General features: G+C 57.3%; 7 protein-coding genes across 7 annotated transcripts; 2 read left to right on the forward strand and 5 right to left on the reverse strand.

The window, feature by feature from the left end:
- Positions 1-5: 5 nt before the first annotated feature.
- On the reverse strand, positions 6-1,662 carry B0I36DRAFT_329596 (carbon-nitrogen hydrolase). The gene has a single exon (XM_046154727.1). The coding sequence runs from the start codon at positions 1,522-1,524 to the stop codon at positions 349-351; it is 1,176 nt and encodes a 391-aa protein (XP_046009186.1). The 5' UTR covers positions 1,525-1,662; the 3' UTR covers positions 6-348.
- Positions 1,663-1,680: 18 nt separating this feature from the next.
- On the reverse strand, positions 1,681-3,368 carry B0I36DRAFT_151876 (GAF domain-like protein). Its single transcript, XM_046148529.1, has 5 exons — positions 3,151-3,368; positions 2,967-3,071; positions 2,723-2,727; positions 2,533-2,612; positions 1,681-2,470 (listed from the first exon to the last, which is right to left on the reverse strand). Exons 1-5 carry the CDS (start codon positions 3,151-3,153, stop codon positions 2,034-2,036), a joined length of 630 nt encoding a protein of 209 aa, XP_046009187.1. The 5' UTR covers positions 3,154-3,368; the 3' UTR covers positions 1,681-2,033.
- Positions 3,369-4,200: 832 nt separating this feature from the next.
- Positions 4,201-7,117, reverse strand: B0I36DRAFT_151874 (uncharacterized protein). Its single transcript, XM_046148528.1, has 2 exons — positions 6,733-7,117; positions 4,201-6,665 (listed from the first exon to the last, which is right to left on the reverse strand). The coding sequence occupies exons 1-2, from the start codon at positions 7,031-7,033 to the stop codon at positions 4,405-4,407; spliced, it is 2,562 nt and encodes an 853-aa protein (XP_046009188.1). The 5' UTR covers positions 7,034-7,117; the 3' UTR covers positions 4,201-4,404.
- Positions 7,118-8,617: 1,500 nt separating this feature from the next.
- On the reverse strand, positions 8,618-10,865 carry B0I36DRAFT_329600 (P-loop containing nucleoside triphosphate hydrolase protein). The gene is made up of 4 exons (XM_046154728.1): positions 10,361-10,865; positions 9,804-10,289; positions 9,508-9,745; positions 8,618-9,449 (listed from the first exon to the last, which is right to left on the reverse strand). Exons 1-4 carry the CDS (start codon positions 10,519-10,521, stop codon positions 8,973-8,975), a joined length of 1,362 nt encoding a protein of 453 aa, XP_046009189.1. The 5' UTR covers positions 10,522-10,865; the 3' UTR covers positions 8,618-8,972.
- Positions 10,866-11,824: 959 nt separating this feature from the next.
- On the forward strand, positions 11,825-14,239 carry B0I36DRAFT_248099 (actin polymerization protein Bzz1; the record flags this gene model as incomplete). The annotated part of the gene is made up of 3 exons (XM_046150352.1): positions 11,825-11,869; positions 11,980-13,768; positions 13,842-14,239. 3 exons carry the CDS (start codon positions 11,825-11,827, stop codon positions 14,237-14,239), a joined length of 2,232 nt encoding a protein of 743 aa, XP_046009190.1.
- Positions 14,240-14,429: 190 nt separating this feature from the next.
- Positions 14,430-15,118, forward strand: B0I36DRAFT_329606 (uncharacterized protein). Its single transcript, XM_046154729.1, has one exon. The coding sequence runs from the start codon at positions 14,745-14,747 to the stop codon at positions 15,036-15,038; it is 294 nt and encodes a 97-aa protein (XP_046009191.1). The 5' UTR covers positions 14,430-14,744; the 3' UTR covers positions 15,039-15,118.
- A 631-nt stretch (positions 15,119-15,749) lies between these two features.
- Positions 15,750-18,043, reverse strand: B0I36DRAFT_329609 (pyridoxal phosphate-dependent transferase). Its single transcript, XM_046154730.1, has 4 exons — positions 17,759-18,043; positions 16,884-17,729; positions 16,620-16,741; positions 15,750-16,445 (listed from the first exon to the last, which is right to left on the reverse strand). The coding sequence occupies exons 1-4, from the start codon at positions 17,817-17,819 to the stop codon at positions 15,819-15,821; spliced, it is 1,656 nt and encodes a 551-aa protein (XP_046009192.1). The 5' UTR covers positions 17,820-18,043; the 3' UTR covers positions 15,750-15,818.
- Between the last annotated feature and the right edge of the window lie 3,616 nt (positions 18,044-21,659).

The following is a 21,659-nucleotide window of genomic DNA, read 5'->3' on the forward strand; positions in this document are numbered from 1 at the left end:
AACCACCCGATAGTGATATATAAAACAAGCGGCGTCCAGGTCTCGTAACCAAGTGGTTTTCTAATCTGAAAACAGTCCCGCTATACTTTTAACAAACGACAGCTTGTCATTCTTTCCGGCCAGACTATCTTAGTCTGTTGTGGCGTAACATACACGAAGCGGGAACTGAAAGCTCTCTTAATTTATTGGCTTCATCACCTATCGTTTCAGATCTGGTATCTTAACCACCTGTCCATGGGGGACTGCTCATAAGTTCGCCTGTCGCTGTCATTGGCGCCTTTCCCCTTGACTGACCACCCCCCACACCCCTGGAGAGAAAACATTACAACACACATCGGAAGCCCAAAATCACTCCTCCCACCGCACCTTGCCCGCCGCGACATCCGGGTAGACGTCGAACCGGCGCTGTCCGCCGAGGGGGATGCCCTTGCGCGTCTCCGCGATCTTGCCGCCATCCAGGTGCGCGACCGCAATATCTTCACCTTCCTCGAGCTCGACGAGCACCTGGGCCATGGGGTCCACGACCAAGGAGTGGCCCCAGGCGTGGTACGTGGCCTGGAGGTCGCGCGCGGGCGAGCACAGCGCGACGTAGACCTGGTTGTCCACGGCGCGGGCCTGGCCGAGCAGCTTCCAGTGCAGGGGGCCCGTGGTGAGGTTGAAGGCGCCTGGGTAGATGAGGGCGAAGCAGCCCGGCTCCTGTTCCTCCTCCTGCTCTCCATCCTTGCGCTGCTGGGGGCGGCGGCCCCGTGCAGCTATGGTCGCGAGCTCGGGGAACCGGATGTCGTAGCAGATGGCGACGGCGATCCTGCCGTACTCGGGCAGGTCGATGACGGTGACCTTGTTGCCGGGGGACAGCACGTCGGACTCGCGGAACGTGATCTTGCCGGGGATGTCAATGTCAAAGAGGTGCACCTTGCGGTGCGCCGCGAGCAGCTCGCCCGACGGGGAGAACGTCAGGGACGTGTTGTAGTATGTCTTGCCTTCGTCTCTGCTCTCGACAATCTCCGGGATGGACCCGCCCACGAGGTACACCCCGGCCTCGCGCGCCATCTCGCTCAGCGCGTGGAACGAGGGGGACTGCTCCCTGGTCGGCGGGCTGGGCAGCAGGGTCTCGGCGTACGAGGGGAAGTAGTCGCACCCGTAGGGCGAGTTGAAGCACTCTGGCAGCACGACGATGCCGGCGCCGTGCGTCCGGCTCGCCTCGAGCACCTTGTCCCGGGCGTGGCGGAGGTTGGCGGCCTTGTCGCTCCCGCTCGCGAGCTGGATGCATGCTAGCGTCACGGGCTTCTTCAGCACCGGGCCTGTGGTGGAGGACGACGCCATTGTGCGCGGGTGAGGAGGGATGTGGTGATGTTGGTTTGGTGCTCCGGGGTATATGCGTGCTTGGCGGGGCCGGCTGCGGGGGAAGAATGCCGTGGGCGGCGTAGTAGTGTGTAGTGCTCGAGCTCCTGAGCAAGCAAAGCCGGTTCTAGAGATGGAGGGGACTACGGCAGGGTGAAGCTTGGTACGGAGCAGCGGCCGCATCTTATGTCCCGGCGTGACGGAGGCGGATGCGGGGGATGGAGGTGGTTTGAAGGCGTGGTTGACATCCGCAGGCGCCCGGGTTCTCGGAGGGGTCGGCCCGATCGAGACAGGGACAGAGCTGCGAGATCGGGCCTTCGGTGTGGGGCCGGCTCTGGGAGTCGGCGGAAGAGAAAACAGCTTATCATTCTCGATGCCACCTTTTTAATCATCATGCCTCAGGCACAGGGGATTGCGACTGATGGCCTGGATCAGGCCGGGACTGATCTCTTGGCCCTCAGCAAATGGCCTGGCCTGATGGGCCCCGGGCGTATAGTTTCTCAAGTCCTGTGCGACTTACACGTCCGGCAAGCACAAGCACCAGCTCCATGCAGGGTCCGACACGAATCCAAGCTCGCATTCCCGCATTCTATCTTCTTGACTGCCCCTCTCGTAACTGAACTCTATACCTGTTCTGATTCCAACCAGCAACTCCAGCCTGAGCACACTCGAGGACCCCATCCACACGATGCCTACCAGTCGCAGCTGCGCCCCAGCAGCTCGGCCAGCTCCTCGAGGTACTTGCGGTCCACCTCATCGAACCCACCGACGACCGCACAGTCGATGTCGATAATGGCCACAACCTTCTTCTTCTTGATCTCGGCTCCACCGTCCTCGCCGCCCTGCACCTCGAGGTCCTCCACCAGCACGGGGACCACAATCTCGCTGCGGCTGTCGCCGTCGCACGCAATGTGGCCCGGGAACAGGTCCACGTCGTGCACCAGCTGCGTCTCCTGCGTCGCCGCCGCTGTCCCGCACACGCCCCGCCCAAACAGGATTGTCTGGCACGCTACCTTGCCCTGGAACGGGCCCAGAACGAGCTGTTGCTGCTGCTTGGTGACTGTCCGCCCATTTGTGTGCCCATTGGCCTTGTTGCTCGTGTTGTGTTTTGGGTCGAGGGTGTAGAAGCCTATAGTTCCCAGTTAGACACTGCTGCTTGCCAACCAACACATGGTAGCAGGTCGAACATACCTGCCCAGTTGACCTCATTGCTGGGGCCGCTCAGTGAATGGTACGCGTGCCATAAGAGCGACGCAGTGTTGGACAGGTTGCTGTGCATGGAGAAGAGGGAAGTCAGCATAGATTTCAATGCTGTCAGACAAGGCCGTCATTTGACCGTTGCGTCTAACGGGCTGAAAATAATATGATCACTGGCACATACCAGACCTAGAGAAACATGATTCTCGTCAGTAAGCAGTTCTTACGATCGTCGTTGGCAATCCAATTGAGTTGCAGTCCAATTTGAGAGCGCCCCGCTCCACCACCCAGTCCAAGTTCCGATGCATGATGCACCAGAGCCGTCGAGTAAAACCAGCAGCCAGCGTGGACCAGAGCACGGCAGGACCCCATTGGGACATGATTGCCAACAAGAAAAAACACGCAGACCAGAACGGAAAGCCACTTACCCAGTTTCTCTGCCCGTCAAACAGGCCCTCGGCCTGCAGCAGGACCTGCTCATAAGCCTCCTGCTTCGTGACGCCGCTGGCGAAATTCGAGGCGTCGGCGTGCACCTATTTGCAATGCCGCAGTATCAGCTCGTAGTGCCCTCATATCCCAAGCGGCGGGACGCTTGCCAAGGACCGGGCCTACCATTGTGACTAATCTGAATTTTGCACGTGTAGGCGTGTGCAATGTGTGAGAGTTGATGTTGCGTATGTGCGTGTGTGGGTGCTGCGTGACGTCGTTCTGCTTGTCCTTTGTCGTTGTTGTATCTTCGTGCGGAATGGGATGGTCCGCTTGCGCTTAGCTGCAGCGAGCTGATCCTCTGTCTATCTGCCGTCCGCCCGTCCGTCCTAGCGTCCGTAGGGATATAGATATGTGTATGTATATGCCGTGCCCTCCCTCTTGGCGTCTGGTTAAAGTGATTTGCAATGCGATGTCGCTTTCGCTTCTTCGAGTGAAGAAAGAGTAGGTAGCCCGACGATAATTTCCCGACCCGCTAATAGCTCCAGTGCCTGGTCTGACCTCTCTCGCGCGCGCGCAAGCACTTTTTCGCTCTCCAGAGATATTTTTGTGGGGCGGCCGCCCTGGGATTTGCAAGTCGACGAACGATACCAAGCCGAGTGTGGTGGAGAGTCGGTCGAGCCTTGGTCCTCGCCTATTGGCACGAGAACCGGATTCGCGTTGTGTTTCTTTGTGCGAAGAATGAAGGAATGAGATCAACAAATATCTCAAGAGGTGTCCCACTTTCAAAATAAAACAAAAGGGGTCTTGCTTTCATCAGGACCTTTTTTTTTTTCCTTCCTTTCGTCCACGGCCCCAGCGGTGAAGAAGTTCTGGCTCCTTCCTCTTTGCTGATGGGCTTTCTTGTACATACAGGCTGACAAAGCCAGCCCCAATCACGCAATTTCCCTCTTCTGGAATGCTGCAAGGGACCTTGCCTAGCCGTGTTGTGCAACACATTTGTAGGACCAGCCCCTCCCACGCCATCGTCATTTAGACCCCTCGGCTGGTCCCGAGGCCCCACGCTGAGAGACACCCCTCCTTCCCTCTGGGGGATATCATGACAGCCCGTCAAAGTCCCATTGCGCCAGACTTCACCAAGCGAACTTTTGCAGCTTCATGAGTTCAGAATTCTTGATACATCTCAGCTCCGTATCTCATAAATGCCATGGTCCACCTCCAGGCCCCTGCCTTCCAAGTGATTATTTACGTCAAGCCTCCTGCTTCTGCGCCTCTTGCTCTTGACTAACAAAAACTCCCAAATGAGATGACGCCGCCTTTATGCTACTATACAGATGATTTCTAAACAAAGAGAAATTATGCCAAAACATAAAAAATCCATGGCCCGATAATGCAAACAAATAACAATGGACAAAGGAGAAGCGAATGCCATGCAAGGTCTTACTGGACATTCAGGTACAGGTCGTCGCCGCGCCTGGTCGGTGTGAGTCTTGGTCGCCAGCCCGGCGTCATCGGGAGCATCCCCGTGCCCAGCGGTGATGCCAGAGCCTCTTCGGGGCTCAGGAAGTATGCCCGCTGCCCGGAGCCGTCAGTATCCTGTCGTCTCCATGGCTGTTGCGTTCGCTTTCGGCTCCCGGCGTTTGGATCAAGGGCCAGCGCTGCAGCTTTATCGTTCCCAACACGCTTGGCCAACAAGGAACTGGCCGTCGAGCTCACTGTCACGGCGCTGTGTGGTGATCGCATCTGTTGCTGTTGCGCGGACTCAGGAGCCAGATGGTATCGGCCAGGATCGTCGAGTCGAGTATCCAGCCTAGGCGGCTGCGGCGGCTGCATTGGCAGTCGCTGTGGATATCGCACCTGCTCAGGCCGAGACTGTTGCAGCCCTCTAGGATCCTGTTGCATCTTTGGAGAGAGCCTCGTCCGTTCGCCCGGTCGAGATTGTGTCCGCTGCGGCCTCAAAGGGGCTGGGTAGGCACCCGGTGTGTCCGGGACAGGCCCAGGTCCAGGTCTCGGGGCCGCGTAGAAGCCAGGGCTCCGCATAGGAGCCGGAGGACTGCTCATGCCATAATCTGGCCGTCGGGGAGGCGGCACTAGTCGCACAGTGGCTCCGCCAAGTCGATCCTGTACGGGAGGATTTCGCGGCGGTGATCTACCGGGCACAGGTGTCATGGGTGAAGGTGAGCGTCTCTCCACGACTGGTGACAGATTCGACAAGTGGCCGTCCTGAAGTGCCACATCGCGTTCCTCATCGAATGACGTCTCGAACTCTGTGTCAATCGTGGTCGCAGAGTCATTCGAGACCTCTGAATTGGATCTGACATTGCGGCCTTTGCTTCCTTTGTTTGAGGAGCTGTTGCTCCTACTTGCGGGCGGGTATGGCCTGGCTGGTGGGCGTACGGCACTGACTTGAGAATACACACTGGACGTGCGAATAGCTGTATTGCTTGCGGGATCAACCAGGAGAAACGCCGGTGGAGGCCGTGTAGGTAGATTTTGTGAGGTGCCTTGCACGTTGCTCCGAGTCGAGGCATTTGTCGGTTTTGGTTGTGGGCCAGCCGGGATGGCATAGTTGTTTGGCTCAGTCGGGTTTGGCATGGGTGGCATCGAGGGCCCGGCAGCACCACCACCGCCACTGTTGTTGCTGCTCAGCACCCAGTTACCCCATCTGTCCGCAACATAGAGAGCGGTAGCAGACTGTGGATCTGATGGCGGCGGTCGCCATACGGTCCCCTCTACAGCCGCACTATCGAGGTCCGCAAAAGCAGTATTGTTCGTCAACGTGCTTGTCCTGTCGGTCAACGGTGGTTGCGAAGAGGTGGTTCGCGTTGCAGCTGCAGGTGGGATTGCCAACGTCAAGGTTGGCTTTGCTGGGAGCAGTTTAGAGGTTGGGCGTTCGACGGGAGCCTTTGCAGGCCTCTTCTCCTCGTCTGCCATCTGTGGTGATGGCCGCTGAGGCGTGGTCTCCTTTGCGAGAGCGCGCATATCATGGTCCGCAGCTGGTCTCTGCTTCGATAAACGTGCAGTGGCTGTACTTCTCGGCCTCGAGATCGCTACACCAATGGTGCTTCTGTCAATATTCTGGTATCCATTGTAGCTCTGCTGCGCGTTCAATGGCCGGGAGAATCTGAAGATGGGTGGCGAGATGTGGAACACTCGAGAAACCCTGTCCACCACTTTTGTTTTCCCCTGCTCTTTCTCCGGTGCGAAATGGTTGCCATCGAGATCTGGAAAGTTACGTCGCCGTGTCCGCCGCGCAAGGAAGATAGCTATCAGGGCAAGGGCGATAGCGCCTGCGATTCCGATCGAGATACCAATGATCTGGCCGTTTTCCAGTGTGATCGCCGGAGAGTTGTCACCACTCTGCTCAGCAGCTGGCAGGCCTGTTGCATTGGCTGTCGATGTTGACGAGATTGTTGTTGAAGCAGTCAGGCTTCTGGTGGTGCTAGTGAATGTCGTGGTTGCAAAAGTTGAAGACTTAGTACTAGCTGAGGCCGTAGTGGGTTGTGGGGTCGAAGATATGGTTGTCGTCGTGGTTAACGTGGTAGAGTGCGTTGTCGTCGCCGTGGCTGACGGTGTCCCTATAATTATGACACCAGACCCTGCTGATGGGATGACGATGGTTGCCGAGAGTGTCTCGTGAGTGTTTGGCAAAGCATTAGGCACACCATCGCACATAAGGTATGCATTGTTGATTGTGTCCGCTTGGGCACATATTAGCCAAAGCTGGCCAGGAGCCTTGTACACATTGTTCAGAGGAAGGAAACTCACCTGCAAGGACAGTGTCCGGGCAGATGTCGACACGATTTGCCGCGATGATGCATTGCACAGCGGCCTCTCCGATGGTGTAAGACGAGGTCGAGCGACGAGCGCATAGGCACGCCAAGCTCGGCGTTGCGGAGCAAGCTTCCTCGGGCCACTGTGCCTCCAGAAAGGCCTTTACACAGTCCCTCGAGCACGATGGAATCTTGGAGCTCACGCCAGGTGGTATGAGAACGCTGTATGCAGAGGCGAACGATGCCGATGCACTAGCCCAGAGCAACAACGACCTAGGCCAGAGTATTGACCACATTCTCTTCGACACACCGGACCTCTGGATGTGCAGACGCCACCGTGTAATTGTATGGGTGACCTTTACAGCGCTTGGTGTCGTGATGTTTCCATAATAGAACTCTGCTTCTGGACCCCGCAGAAGAGTACTGGACGGCCGGAGGTTGTGATATGGGGGCTCCTTTGGCGACACAAGCCTTTTGGGATTAGAAAGACGCTGCAATGCAGAATGAGGACCAGACCGTTGGAAATGTTGTCGCCGAATAGGAAAGGCTGGAAAAAGACCGGACTGTTTGATTACGGTGTTCGCGTGTAAAGTGGTCGACCCGTTCTCGCGTGAAAAAAGCAAGGCTGCTGCCGGAAGCGAAACAATAATGGAAGAACGTCAAACCAGAAACCAACCCACTACAAGACCAGGAGAGAAAGGAAGAATGTGACGATGAGGCAACCAGCAAAATGTGTGAAGAACAGGGGAAGGAAAGTTTCGCAAAGGCACGACATGCACGGGAAACGGATGCGCGTAGAGTCCCTCGTGCTGCCGCCTGATGAGCAAGAACCTTGGACGTGACTACGGCAAAGTGCGTAGCGCCAGCCAGGCTCCCAAGGAAGCAGCAGCAGCCACGCGCTACCGTGACCGCCTCCCGGAGCCAGAGCACGGCATCATGCCCTCTGCCCGGCTCAAGATCACGGCGGCCTGTAAGGATGATCCGCCTTGCCGCCCAGGAGCAGTGGGTTCGCGCCGAGCAGCCTGGCGTTTACTGCAAGAAAGGCGGCAGTGGCAGGCCGGCACTGAGCACGCGCAGGGCGAGCGACCCCCAGCATGCCCCAATGTTTCACAACGCCATGTGTCATTGCAGCGTAGACGGTCCTTCGCGGCCGGCGAGCCATGCAGAGTCCAAGCCATTGAGCTCATCGCTATCTTGAGATCAGGCTCGCGGGTCTGCCATTGGGCCTCCCGCGGCTGCTGCATGCCTGGGGGCGGCTGGGAATCCCTGCAGCGCTGCAGACCAGTCAACGGGCCCAGCAGCCTAGCATTGCAGCCTGCGAACATGGCCTTCGTCGCTCGCGACAGTCTCGCGGCGAATGGGAGGGCACCAGCTGGCGGATCGAGTGGCTGTGGAGGAACGACGGTCGATGGCGGCGTGCCTGGCCTCGTCGACGATTGGATGGTGCTCCTCAGATTACATGGGTCGGAGTTTATTTGCGCGCGGCTAATCAAGCTCGAGATCCGGGGTCTCATGTGGGGCCCGTGCCTGTCATGGTGAAGAGCGTCGGCGCTTACGACCAGGGGTTTTTTCGTTTTTCAGACGATCATCTTGAGTTCACGTCAAGTCGCGGGCGGAACTACTCCTCCTCCTCTAGACACAAGCTTGGGAGGGAATATCTTCTGCATGCTCACAAGGGGCAAGATTGAGACAAATGCTATTTATCCCTCGTGGACGCGTGAATGACATCAGTCCTCCCAGACCACCCCGCACGCCCATCCTGGATGTCTCAATGGTTACACCACGTCAGTGTCCCCCAAGGCTCGTTGAGCGCAATTGGTTTTCCCCCCAACAGTTCCCGAGCCTCAACATCATGCAAAACCACTACGGACACGAATGGGAGCATAGCAGAAACTGGACGTCGTCAGCATTAGACTGCTTCTGGTGTGACGCCACTTGCTTCAAGTGTACTTCACCATGCTATCACATTGCATTGCTGCGTTTCGCTCATGACTCGGCCAATCAAATCTCCTTCTCTTGACATGGTATCTACTACAGAATCTGGCCGTTCTATGCTTCACTTTTCTTCAGACATGATGCGAGCCGCGATGGTCATGATAAGCTTTGCCCGTATCCATCACTGTGGCTATTCCTGGTACAGTCGCAGTGGGCGCTTCCATCTGATGTATGACGGTGATAGCGCCGCGACCCGAAACACGGCCGCATGACAGTTCCATTTTCGGATGATTCGGCAGCTTAGGCGGCAGCTGTCGGCACGTAAGTGGCCTGAGCCCTGCTGGACTTGATAACCCTGTGCACCTTCTCCTCCGTCTCGTCCCAGTCATCCGGGCTGAGTTGGACGAGCTCAATCTCGAGCTCCTCGGCAATCTTCTTCATCGACATGAAGCTCTTCTTATCTGACACAAATGTGATACTGACACCGACGCGTCCGAAACGACCGGTACGCCCGATCCGGTGGAGATAGGTTTCCGTATCGGGAGCTCCTTCGCCCGGGCCCTTCATGGGAATGTCGTAGTTGATAACCATCGAGACGGTCGAGACGTCGATGCCACGAGCGAGAACGTTGGTGGTGATCAGGACTTTGGAGCGCCCAGAGCGGAAGTCGTCCAGAAGGGCATCTCTCTCGGCGCCTTCATAAGCTCCGTGGAGCACAGACACCTTGTGTCCATCGTTGGTCATGCTTTGCGCAATCTGAGTCGCACTCTCACGAGTCTAAGAAGTATAAGTGTCAGTGGCTGATCACAAGGAAGGTGAGCCTCATGTTACAGACCTTGACGAAAATGATAGACGAGCCAATGTTCATGAGACCGTAGAGCTTGCACAAGATGGCGTACTTGTCTGCAGTGCTCGGGCAGTCCATGTACATCTGAGCAATACCCTTGACGGTGAGCTCATTCGCCTTGAGCCTGATGACGTTCGCACGCGGCGCGAACTGGTCCGCATACTTCATCACACGGTCGGGGAAGGTCGCGGAGAAAAGGAGGATCTGGGTCGTCTTTGGAAGGACACTGGATGCTGACGTTAGCGTTGAAACCCCACAAGGACCGGGATGGCTTCACTGCCTACTTTCTAATTCTCTTGCACTGGTCGCCCATTCCTTGCAGGTCCAACATGTTATCAGCCTCGTCGATAACGAGGATTTTGATTTGTGAAATGTCGAGCTGGCGAGTCTTGCATACGTCCAGCACGGTGCCAGGAGTGCCGACAACGACGCTGGCTTGGATCGGCTGCTTCTCAACAAACGCGCCCTTGATGGCGGCGACGACCTCGAGCTCCTCGATGGGGTTGCCGATGTGCTGGATGACGCCCTGGATCTGTCGTGCCAACTCGCGGCTAGGAGCGAGGACGAGCGCTTGAGGCTGCTTAGGCTTCGTAAAGTCGACTCGCGAGAGGAGGGTGGTGACAAAGGCGGCGGTCTTGCCAGTGCCGGACTGCGACTGGGCGATCATGTTGCGTGGCGGGTTGGCGAGCAGGAGCGGTAGGGCGGTCTCTTGAACCTTGGAGGGCTTCAAGAAGCCCATCTCGGCAAGGCCCTGGCGGACCTTGTCGGGTCTGCGCAAATGAGTGTGAGTATGGCGCTTGAGGAGCCATCAGCATGCATTTTTGGGCTTGAGCGCACTCACAGGCCAAGTTCATCGAAGCTTGCGACAGAGGCGAGGGGATGGTCGGTGTCCTGGTGAAGGTCGCTGAGCTGGACCTGCACCTCGTAGCTGGACTCCTGGAGATTGGACTCGGGAGCCGCAGCGGACGCGTCGACGCCCATTTCTTGAGTCGGTTCGGCCATGGCGCGAGCTGTGAATGGAGGTTTTCGATACGGGGGATGAAGAGGTGAGTCGCAAATGAGCAGCGACTCGATGGGGAGTAAAGAGTCAGGAAAGCTTCACCCCACAGGGATGTCGTGGTGGGGCGCGAGTGTTTGCGCAACAGACCGCCACTGTTGACTGGTTTACACCAATGCTGAAGGAAGTATGCACGCAAGCGCAGGCACGCGGTTCAGAAGGGCCAAAAAAACAAGTTAAGAGCCTCTGATAAAGTTCATCAGCCGAAGTCGCGGACAATTTTTCACTGGCAGACTGTACGATTTCAAGCACAATGCGCAAACGAAGGACGAGGAACAAGGAAATGACGAAATGGCAGACCCCTGGCAAAATGCCATAAGGTGGTCGTGATTGCCTGAGCTTCGACGAGTGGGGTCTACAGGACTCAGCTCGTAGCTTCGCGGGGCACTTGGGAATCTGGTTTGTGGTCAAGCAGTGTATGCTGCGCTTTCTCGTGAGCTGCAAGTAAGGAGATAACTGACTTAGTGATTTACCCTAAGTCCCCTCAGGCCTCAATGCTTTCTAGGCCGCCTTCCGTCAGGCACGCCAGGCACAACCGATGGTTCAGGGTTTGAGCCGGCATAAGCCCACCAAGCGGCTGGTAAGGGGGGGCTTGGGAATACACAGGCGTCGTTGAAGGGTGACTTACATGTACCTCAGGTGGGCATTCGGGAAGGCTCTGGTTCCTGCCTGCGCCGGCGTCAACCCAAAGGACGGGCGTGTATGATTGCATATTGGACCGATCGACCTGGGGTAACGCAACACAGGTAAGCATGCTGCAGCAAAACAGGGCGGGACGATGTGGACTGTGGCACGCCCAGGGCAGGCAGCGCAGAGGGGCCAACCAGTGGAGATGGTCCCGTCGCGGGCCCGTCAGCGCGCTGTGCTGCGGAGCACCAAGTACCTTACGTAGCAAGTGGGCTGAGCATGTGCGCCTCCACGACCGACTTGGCAGTGCCCGTCTCCAAGCCTTCGAGAACCACCTCCCTCATGGGGCTTCTGCCACGCTTTGTTCCCGGCCTTCTGACTGCCAGATCCACGCTCACTCCCGCTGCCGACTTTCCGGTGCCTCTCTCACTTGTTATGGCTCTCGTCCAGGCTGCTGCGTTGCCTGCGTCCTCGCTCCCAATCTGATTCCATCCCCCAATTGCGGCCCTAGACATACGGCCCTGCCATCGTGGCCCTCCGCGCGTCCCCAACAGCGCCCCTCACCCCTCTCGACCACCCCCAGCGACACATTGCGCCCGCGGGCGGACAAAACATCAAAGCATGGCCGACACCGAGGCCATGCCGACCTTTGGGTCTGAACTCAAGGTGAGCTTCTATCTTGCACCAGGCAATTTGCCTGAGCACACCACTGTGCCGGTGGGCTGGCCCTCGCATGAGAGCGGGATAGCTGACATGGTCCTGTTCTCTCATCCTAGGATGGCTTCAAGCCGGCCAACGCCTGGGTCGCCAACGGTATAGCCTGGCTCGACGACATTCAGGGCTTCTACCGCGAGCGTAGTGCCATCGAGAAGGAGTACAGCGCCAAGCTCAATGCGCTCGCCAAGAAGTACTTTGAGAAAAAGACCAAGAAGTCGTCCAGTCTGAGTGTCGGCGACACCCCGGCCATGACTCCCGGCTCGCTCGAAAATGCCTCGTTGACGATTTGGACCACGCATCTCTCGACCCTCGAAGCGCGAGCCGACGAGCACGAAAAGTATGCCAACGACCTCGTCAACAAGGTTGCGGAGCCTCTCAAGAACCTCGGTGCCCGCTTTGAGGATCTGCGCAAAAGGCATGGCGAGTATGCTGCCAAGCTGGAAGCCGAGCGGGACTCTTCCTACGCGGATCTGCGCAAGGTCAAGGGAAAGTACGATGCGGCCTGCCAGGAGCTCGAAAGCAAGCGCAAGAAATCCGAGTCATCATTTGACAAGGCCAAGGCCCAAAGCCAGTACCAGCAGCAGACTCACGAGATGAGCAATGCGAAGAACACCTATCTCATTGCCATCAATGTTACCAACAAACAGAAGGAGAAATACTACCACGAATACGTCCCGGAGCTGCTCGACAGCATGCAGGACCTTTCGGAATTCCGCACGATACGCCTCAATGCTCTGTGGACGATGGCAAACACACTTGAAAAGAGCATGCTCGATCAGAGCTCAGGGCTTGTAGATCATGTCACTCAGGAAGTGACCCGAAACCAGCCTCACCTTGACTCGATGATGTACATCCGCCACAACATGGGCGCCTTCCAGGAACCGCCGGACAAGGGCTTCGAACCCAGCCCAGTGTGGCACGACGACGACTTGATGGTGACCGATGAACAAGCCAAAGTGTTCTTGCGAAACGTCCTCAACAAGTCCAAGGGCCAACTGGGAGATCTGCGACGTGAAGTCGACAAGAAGAGACGAGAGGTGGAAGGTGTTAAACGAATCAAGCAAGAGGTTCGCGAAGGCCGAGGGAAGAATGACGAGGTGACTGTGATCTCACAGATATTTGCCCTACAGGAAGCTCTACACCAAGTGGAGCGGAAGAGAATCTCTGCCGAGGTCGAAACGTCAACTATCACCTCAGTGGTGGGAGATGTCACCCTGGGTGCCAAGAACCACAACTTCAAGGCGCAGACGTTCAAGATTCCCACCAACTGCGATCTTTGCGGAGAAAGGATATGGGGCCTGTCCGCGAAAGGCTTCGATTGCCGTGATTGCGGCTACACGTGTCATAACAAGTGCGAGATGAAGGTCCCCGCTGAGTGTCCAGGCGAGCTGAACAAGGACGAGCGGAAAAAGTACAAGGCGGACCGTCAGTCAGCTGCGGGCGCGCTTTTGTCGCCTTCGGCTGCGAAGTCGACAGATCAGGTCTCGGAATTGCCAGATCTCACGCGATCCAACACCATGACGTCTCTAAGCTCCGGCTATGCGGCGAGCGCACATAGGTCTATAAGTGGTCCTGTTACCTCTGCACCGCGGTCTCCTGTCGAGGAAACTCCACCCGAAGCCCCGGCGCCAAGCACGAGGCCTGCCCCTTCGGCGGGGAGGAAGAATAGGATCATGGCTCCGCCCCCAACGGCATACATCACGGAGGGCAATGGTGGACCAACCAATGGATCAGCAGCGAGTAGGGTGACGGAACAGAAGGGCAAAATGCTCTACGGCTTTGATGCGAATGGCGACGGAGAGATCTCGGTCGCTGAAGGCAAGGAAGTGTCCGTCCTTGAACCCGATGGTAAGTTCTTCCAGCAGCCCCTCAGAAACTTGCTATTTAGCACGTGCACGACCTGACACTGACGTCGTCCCAGATGGATCTGGCTGGGTCAAGGTTCGCAATGGCTACAAGGAAGGCTTGGTGCCAGCAACCTATATAGAAGTATTTGCCGCGCCGATTATGCCGCAAGACACGGGCTCATCCCTTGGCAATCGACCGCCATCAACGTACTCAAACTCTGGGTCATCCATCGGCACCACAGGGCCTGCTGGCAAGAAGAAGGGCCCGGCTGTCGCCCCACGCAGAGGAGCCAAGAAGCTCAAATATGTTGTTGCCCTGTACGACTACACGGCACAGAGTGATACCGAGCACAGCATGGCAGAAGGTGAGAGGTTTGTCCTCATCAAGGAAGACCCGGGAGACGGTTGGGCAGAAGTAGAGAAGGGTGGTGCCACCAAAAGCGTTCCTGCGAGCTACGTGCAAGTAGAGTAGGCAGTTTGAAGTTGCCCAATCAAATCTAGAACCCCCTCGGAGGCTCTTTCTTCGTGCAAATTAAGTGAAGACAGGCATTGGTGGTGGACCAGGTCTATCCAATTTAATGAAACATTCATTCGAACAAGGATATGTCGAAATACTATCCACTATACTATAGCACTCTCTTTGCCTCATTGCCTCTTGGGCAGGATATAATCGACGAGTACCCTATTGTACGCGATGTACGTGTGTAAGTGGCAGGTCCGCCCACTGCTCGTGTGGGGCGCTGTCTGGCCAAGACCCTGCCCCACCCGTCACTTTCCCCAACCTTTTTTTCCCATAGCCACTGCCCAGGTGGTCCAGATCTCCATCCACCACTCATCACCGCTTCCCTTTTTTTTCTCCTTGACCAAACCACGAGAACAGTCAAACCCAGGAGAGTTCGACCGCATTCTCCTTCCCCGGCGCCACCAAGCAAGGATCAACCACCTCTACCACTACCGCCGCCACCCACAACAGAACCATGGCGCAGGGCACAATCAAGAAGACCTCGGTCCGCCCAGCCGTCTCCTCGACGGCAGGCGGTCGCAACAAGCCGCAGCAGCGACGTGGCGCCAATGTCGCCAAGTCGAAGCGCACGACGAGCGCGGACAAGCTGCAGAAGAAGTACGCCGCCGGGCTGACGTCGCGGACGGAGAAGCTGCTGGGCGAGCGGGCGGGCCACCTGGAGCTCATCGGCAAGGGCAAGAAGGCCAGGCTCGAGAAGGGCAAGGACGGCGCCAAGAGCAAGACTGGCGGGACGAAGAAGTTTGGCTGAGAAGGCGCACAGGGATGCTACATTCACGACGCCCCGAGGTTCATGGCAATGAGGCTGGAAGAGACGAGCTCGGTCTCGGTGTGGGGATGGAGCAGAGGGGGCTCTTGGTGCGAGAGTGTTTGGTTGCGGCGTGGACAAGAGACTGTCTATCATCCTTTGCGCCGCAGCTGGGACGGCTGTAGGACGGGCATCAGGGACACAGACGGCGATGGGTGGCTCGCGAAACACAATATTTGACGCCGAGAGACTGGAGTCGCTAGAAGTCCCTGGCACGAAAATGAAGCATCTGAGAATGGAGATGCCTGCCGACGACCATCATCAACAGAGGAGTTCTATTGAGTCCTGCTGACTCCTTCCACAACGCCAAGCGCATGCCGAGCACCAGCCCAGCGATGCGGCTGGCCACGCGAGCCGTCCCGCCAACAAAGCTGTGAAGACCATGTCAAGCACGCTGCCCGGACCAAAAACATCTCGGCTTGATGCGAGCTTACCGGACACATTGTCGCGATTCTCAGAGCCTTTAAAACCACTCTAGGCTGTAGAAACCTGTCAAGTCATACAATAGGCCAGCATGTGCCTCTTAGTGGCAGAGCTAGATCAGTCATAGAGGGACTTTAGACATGCAGCTATTGTAGTTAGGACAAAGGCACCACCACTCCATACACCGCTCATCGTGGACAACCGAGCCCATGTCACATAGAAAGCCCCTGCAACTGTTTTGCGAATGATTTCTACATGCCACTTAGTGAATTAATTACATCCTTGCCGCTGGCTGACTTATCAAGCGCCGAGTTCCCTCGCCAGCTTCTCCAAGCTCCTCTTGACAAACGCCGCGTCCTCCTCGACGTCGACCCTCCAGCTCGACACGGCGAGCCTGCAAGCCGGCCGGCCGTCCCACTTTGTCCCGCTGACATACCACTCCCTCGACTCGTGGATCTTTTGGACAAGCACGCTGTTGAGCGTCTCGTCCTTTGCGCGGAAGAGCACGACAAACGCCGTGCCCGCGAAGTTCCCCGCTCCTCCTCCTCCTGCTCCTCTTCCGGCGGCAGAAGAAGAAGAAGAAGAAGAAGCAGCGAGTAGCTCGTATGCATCCAGGCCCTGCACGATCCCGGCGACCTTGCGGGCCAGCCGGACCATGCGGGCGACCATGTCGGCGACCCCCTCGCGGCCCTCGCTGAGGAGGGTGGCGTAGACGGGCAGGGCGCGGAAGCGGCGCGAGTTCTCGAGGCCGATGTTGAGGGGGCTCTGGATCTCGAACGCGGGAGCCGCCGAGGAAGACCCAGCAGTGGCAGTGGCAGTGGCAGCGGCAGTGGGCGGGGGGGTGGCCAGGTAGGCTGCGTTTGGGTTCTTGCAGACGTCCGACATGATGGTGGCGGTGCGGGTGAAGAACATGCCGCAGTCGTATGGCTGAGAGTGGAGAATGAGGTTGTCAGCGTTTTGTGTGCGTGTGTGTGCTGTGCTCTTGATGTGAACTCGGGGGAATTTGTCTGCAACAGCAGATATGGGATGGTGTCCACACACAGGAGAGAGGCGTAGAGAGTCAGCGCTGGGGGGGGGGGGCTTTCTATATAAAGTACATACCACATTCAGGATCTTGTGCCCGTCCACGGTGATGCTGTCGGCAAGCTCGATGCCGGTCGTGAACTCATGGAGGAGTGCGAACTCGGGCGTCTTGGGCAGGGCACGGGCGAAAATGGCAAACGCTGTAAAAGAACATGAATAGACATTTTTAGTAGACGGAATCCCCCTTGGCGAGAAAAAAGGAGGCCAATGTCCCCCAACAACGACAACCCCAATGTTTGAGAGGCAGAACTAGAAATGAAATATACGCAGACAGACACTTACCTCCGTCGACGTGGATCCACGCCCCATACCGGTCCGCCATGTCCCGGAGCCGCTGCATGTCCGCCAGCCCCGTGGTCGCAAAGTTGCTCGTGTTGACCTCGCCCGCGCTGACGGCGATGATGCTGACGGTCGCCCTGTCCCGCTGCGTCCTGAGCTCCTGCTCGACGGCATCCAGGTCCAGCCTCCATGGCTCCTGCTCGCTGTGCGGCAACTCTTTGACCGAGCCCCTCCCCAGGCCGACGATGCCCGCAGCCTTGAAGAGTGAGCTGTGGCCCATGCTCGTGAGCACCTGGATGTTGGTGACGCCAGCCTGCGTGCAGGCCTGGAGGATGCCCAGCTCGCCGATGGAGGCGGTGGCGCCAGCAGCGGCGGCAGAGAAGGAGTCACCATCCGCCTGTGCGCGCAGGGCGGCTGCCTGAGCAACGACGTGCTCCCTTGCGCAGGTGAGGCCGAGGGTGTTGCTCCCCGTGGCGCCCGTGGTGAACGTCCTGCCCTTCCATGTGTTACGGTCCCCGAGATCCAGCAGGCTCAGCAGCATCTCGAGGGCCGCGTCCTCGACCTCGGTGGCAATGGTCTGCTCCGGCAGGTGCACTCCGACGTTCTGGTCAAGGGCGCTGACAATGTTGTCGGCGACCTCTGCGATGGGCAGGGTAGAGCCCGTGACGAAGCCATAGTAGCGCCCGGAGAGGTTCTGGCCCGTCAGGGCGGGTGTGATGTCGGCGAGGATGTGGTCGAGCGTGTCGTCAGGCCCGCGGCCGGCCAGGTAGCCCCCCGCGCCGGGTCCGGGAGAGAGCGCCGGGCGGCCGCGAGCCGGTCCGGGCCGGGCAGTGTGCGGGCTTGTTGTTGCTCGGCAGAGCTGAGTTCCGGCTTGGCACAGGCCGCGACGGCCTGCCGGATGCGGCTGTAGGCTCGTTCTTGCAAGGCTCCCTCGACCATCTTCTCGGTTTGCGAAATGACTGCTGGTGGGTCAATGTGGTTTGTGCTACTGGGGATACAATTTGTATGGAGGCGATCTCGCCGTGCGGGGAGCCCTTGGATTTAATTAGGGGTCCAGTCAATCCGATCAACGGCAGCAATGTGCTCTTGTCAACGTGTTTTGAACAGAGACCTCAAAGTCTGAGATCACGAGCTCCAGAAAACAACTCTTTTGTAGCTGCGCAGGCCATACGATCAGAGAGCGCTTCATCACGGCTTCTGGTCTGGCCTTCTCAACTTTGTGTATCGTGTCATCCCCGCTGATCGCAAACACCTTCCTCCGGGCGGCCGCCCCCGACTCCCGACTCCACCTGACAAGCTCACTTTCCCTTTTTGCGAGCGTCCAGCCGAGCCTTCTCTCCACACCCCATAGTGCACACCGGGCCTGCTTAGGACACCATTTTCCGGCTTCCGCGGCTCGCAGTCTGCCGCATGGCGTGGGACAATGCGCAATCAGGTTTTACAGCTGCTGCCTGGATTCACTTAGGGGAGGGGGACTGCTACGGCGGCCGCCTCATGGCCTGGTCGCCAAACTAGCTGCTGCTGCTGTTGAACAATGGAATGATCTGTGCAAGTCGTAGCCACGTCGTCGCCCCAGTGCTCGTGCACCCGGGCATAACCCCGTAGGCGATCCGCTTTCACAGAAACCAACAGCACCACGGGCCTATCTATATCTTGTCTGAAGGCTCTTGTCCTGTCGATTGTAAGCAAGCAAAAGCACAGGAGGCCAACAAGAACGTCTCACGCGGGCATCCGATCTCGCGTGTTTGCTTCCAGGTCTTTGTACGCAAGCAGTGACAAGGTCGTTACCTACCATGTTCCCTGGCACAAGCTCACCGACGTGTTCCGCGCCTCTTGGCCTTGCCCCGAGGTGTGGACGTATAGTTTAGTAAGAAATGCTAAGAGAGAAGAAGACTGAAAAAGTAAAAGAAAAGGGGGAAAAGAAAGAACGCCACAAATAGCTGCTATGTAGCAGTGCATAGGGCGCCGCAGGATATCAGACTTGGCACGAGGCTAGCTCGGCAGAGCACCTCGATGATGGCTAGGCGGTTGAGCTCGACCGGCCCGGCACAAACTACATTGCGCCGTCCCAACGGATCCGTCATGATTGTTAACCGGCCCCCTTACCAGGAATCTGGTGAATATTAGCTTGGGGGTGAGCACGACTCTTCATTTATGCAGAGTCTAGAGATTGGCGCGGGCGAAAGAGGTGGGTGACATCAAGGCCCCTATGAAAAAGCTCGACCACTGCAAGCGCTTTCGTGTCGTGTATGATACTGTGCAATAAATGATCTTTTCATTTAGATCGATCTCAGAGGCACTGTGAAATGGGGCCTTACGAAATGGCGGTGGAATACTGCAAAGTCAAACGGTGTATGTGTCTTGTTCGCGTGGTCCAGCATATAGCTAAACAAACGATGTCTCAAGCCCGCGAGCGTAATCGAGTCAAGTTTGCCTGATGCTGATTTCTGGATACGCTGTAAGTCGGTGGGCTTCTCAGCGTGGGCATCGAAAGTATCCCTCTCCAGAAGGACCAACCCGAGGGTTCCAAACGGTTCCTACGTAAGCTCTAACGGAAAGAGATCGAGTCGTTACAGCTATTCGTGAGGCAGCCAGTTCCTACCGGATATGCTCTAATTTCGACGCCAAGACGCCAAGAGGGAACAAGAGAACTGCAGGTCTAGGTTTCCAAGGCTCCGGTAGTAATGATTACCAGGTTGGTTTTGGTAGCATACAAGGTATGTTATGGTATGTTATGGGATTCTGTCGAAAACGGCCTGTCTCTTGAGTGTAACAGGGTGCAAATCAGCTGGAGCAGACCCACGCACCACAACCGCAAGGTATGAAGTGTTCAACTCCCAAGGGCCACTCAGATCTCTGTGGCACAGGCACCTGGGCGTCTGCATCGCCATGCCTTGCATCTCAACGCTGATAAATATACGCTCGGAAACCCCTACCTTCCCAGGTCTTTGAGTTCCAGGCTTGCATGGCCCATAATGGCGGTGAGTGATGCCCGCGGAACACATCTAAACCAGGAGTTCGGATGCAGCGGCTGAAACCGGCACCGAGAAGAAGCAATTGTGCACACCCTTTCACTCGCTGCAGCTGAACACGTCTGTTGTCTCAAGACACTCTGATAACCAGCCAGTCACGAGCCTGGACCTGTTGGGGTCACGTTGCGGGAGCATTGATGGAAATGCCCCGTGCCACATATGTATGACTCTCGGCGAAATGCTTTCTCCTGCGTTTGCCGACCGCCCTTACGAGCCGCATGGAGCTAGCAGCCAGGATGTTGAACCCCCGTGGACCGTTACCACGGCCTTGGGCCCGAGGACCCACAGGCCACCTGGGCATGGTTTTTTTGACAGGTATTAATCATCAAGACGGACAAAACTGGTGCTCACAGCAACAACGGTTGGGCGAGTCAAAAAATGATTAGTGGAAAACAGAAGCAAGCGGGCTCGCTTCGCATATGATCCGGCTGTCAAGACCATAGAATGACGATGGTGACCGCCTGGTGACGCCTCTCTAATTGTACAATGTTGAATATCGGTACGTGTCGTCTTGGGGCGGACGCAGACCTCGCGAACGAATGCGTTCTTGCTAAACGAACGATGTGACCTCAGGCGCTGTTATGGTAACATGCATGCAGACGTGTCCGTTCCAAGGTCGTAGGTCTCAAGGGCCATGTGAGACTTGCGGGACCCGGGACGATACGTGGTCTTGCGACACGAATACGATTGTCTCATATGGCCTTGAAGGTGTTGGGCATATCGACATTGGCCAAGAGTCCTTCCACCATGGTTCGTGCTCGAAAGCGCGGGAGCGCGGGAGAACGGCAGTTCTAGAAAGCTTCCAGTCGATCAGCGACCATGTACCGCATTGCTGGGTTGCCCGTGCATTAGTTCTCAGAGCTGAAGACACTAACGCCGCCGATCTTCAGAGGCCAGAACAGGCTGGCTTTGGGTGCAATTCTAGCCATGCTTCAGAACGCTTGCGGCCTTTACTATGGTATATGAGCAGTCAAGCACTCCAGTGTCTGCAACAGCATCGTCTATGTCGCAGTGGAGGATTGGAAGACGCGCGCAAAAAATGCCGTGGGGCACGGTGTTGCGGAGCAAGACTCCCGTCGCCTCGCCAAAGGCTCGTCTGACCGAGTCTGAAGACGGCGTTCTGGTTCGTGGTCAGTGCCGGTATGCAGGCCCGCAGGACCAGGATGCAAAGGTCCCAAAGGTTAGCTGCTTGAGAAGCAGGGGGCCTGAGGAGGTATCCCCGAACACGCGCAGGGTCGCAGCGGGAGATACCGCACGACCTGGGCCAGCGCAACCTTGGATGACATGGTCTCTGATTCGAACAGACGATGGCGCACGCATGTTTGGAGTCGGGGGAGCTTGGGCAAAGGACGGGGCGGCATTGGGGCCGCATCTGGCAAGCGCTTATTGGCATGCCGAGGAGCCAGGGAGGTTGACGTGTTGGGGATCTGCAGCACCGATCAGAGATTGCGATTTCGTGTCGAGTTCTGTTTGGCCGTTTCGAGAAGCAGAGGGGCTCGTCTAGAAGCCGCGACGAGTCAAGCCGGCTGGTAGAGCAGGGCGGGACGAGGCCGACCTTTGACGTGGTCGGGCAGGTCTGGCAGACAGACGGCGAGGCGGGGAAACTCTAAAGCCGCTGAAGAGAAGCCATCTCCATGCTGCTGCGAGGGACGAAAGAACAAGGGTTCGCTGGTATGGCAGTTAGCCGCCCGCCAGGCCTCGGGCCAAACCCCATGGCGTGCAGGCACGGACCATAGCTTGTGAAGGA

This window comes from Microdochium trichocladiopsis, assembly GCF_020744255.1.
Source record: "Microdochium trichocladiopsis strain MPI-CAGE-CH-0230 chromosome Unknown B0I36scaffold_8, whole genome shotgun sequence".
NCBI lineage: Eukaryota > Fungi > Ascomycota > Sordariomycetes > Xylariales > Microdochiaceae > Microdochium > Microdochium trichocladiopsis.

What these genes read in the sequence shown, in the direction of transcription:
- B0I36DRAFT_151874 (XM_046148528.1), bottom strand. Translation starts at nt 7,033, where the DNA reads ATGTGGTCAATACTCTGGCCTAGGTCGTTGTTGCTCTGGGCTAGTGCA. An exon ending in CCCGGACACTGTCCTTGCAG is followed by an intron (nt 6,666 to 6,732) that starts GTGAGTTTCCTT and finishes TATGTGCCCAAG; the next exon opens with CGGACACAATCAACAATGCA.
- B0I36DRAFT_329606 (XM_046154729.1), top strand. Translation starts at nt 14,745, where the DNA reads ATGGCGCAGGGCACAATCAAGAAGACCTCGGTCCGCCCAGCCGTCTCC.
- B0I36DRAFT_329600 (XM_046154728.1), bottom strand. Translation starts at nt 10,521, where the DNA reads ATGGCCGAACCGACTCAAGAAATGGGCGTCGACGCGTCCGCTGCGGCT. An exon ending in CAGTGCAAGAGAATTAGAAA is followed by an intron (nt 9,746 to 9,803) that starts GTAGGCAGTGAA and finishes GTCAGCATCCAG; the next exon opens with TGTCCTTCCAAAGACGACCC. An exon ending in CGTCTATCATTTTCGTCAAG is followed by an intron (nt 9,450 to 9,507) that starts GTCTGTAACATG and finishes TATACTTCTTAG; the next exon opens with ACTCGTGAGAGTGCGACTCA.
- B0I36DRAFT_151876 (XM_046148529.1), bottom strand. An exon ending in CAATGAGGTCAACTGGGCAG is followed by an intron (nt 2,471 to 2,532) that starts GTATGTTCGACC and finishes TGGGAACTATAG; the next exon opens with GCTTCTACACCCTCGACCCA.
- B0I36DRAFT_329596 (XM_046154727.1), bottom strand. Translation starts at nt 1,524, where the DNA reads ATGCGGCCGCTGCTCCGTACCAAGCTTCACCCTGCCGTAGTCCCCTCC.
- B0I36DRAFT_329609 (XM_046154730.1), bottom strand. Translation starts at nt 17,819, where the DNA reads ATGGTCGAGGGAGCCTTGCAAGAACGAGCCTACAGCCGCATCCGGCAG. An exon ending in GTGGATCCACGTCGACGGAG is followed by an intron (nt 16,742 to 16,883) that starts GTAAGTGTCTGT and finishes GTTCTTTTACAG; the next exon opens with CGTTTGCCATTTTCGCCCGT. An exon ending in GGCACAAGATCCTGAATGTG is followed by an intron (nt 16,446 to 16,619) that starts GTATGTACTTTA and finishes CTCCACTCTCAG; the next exon opens with CCATACGACTGCGGCATGTT.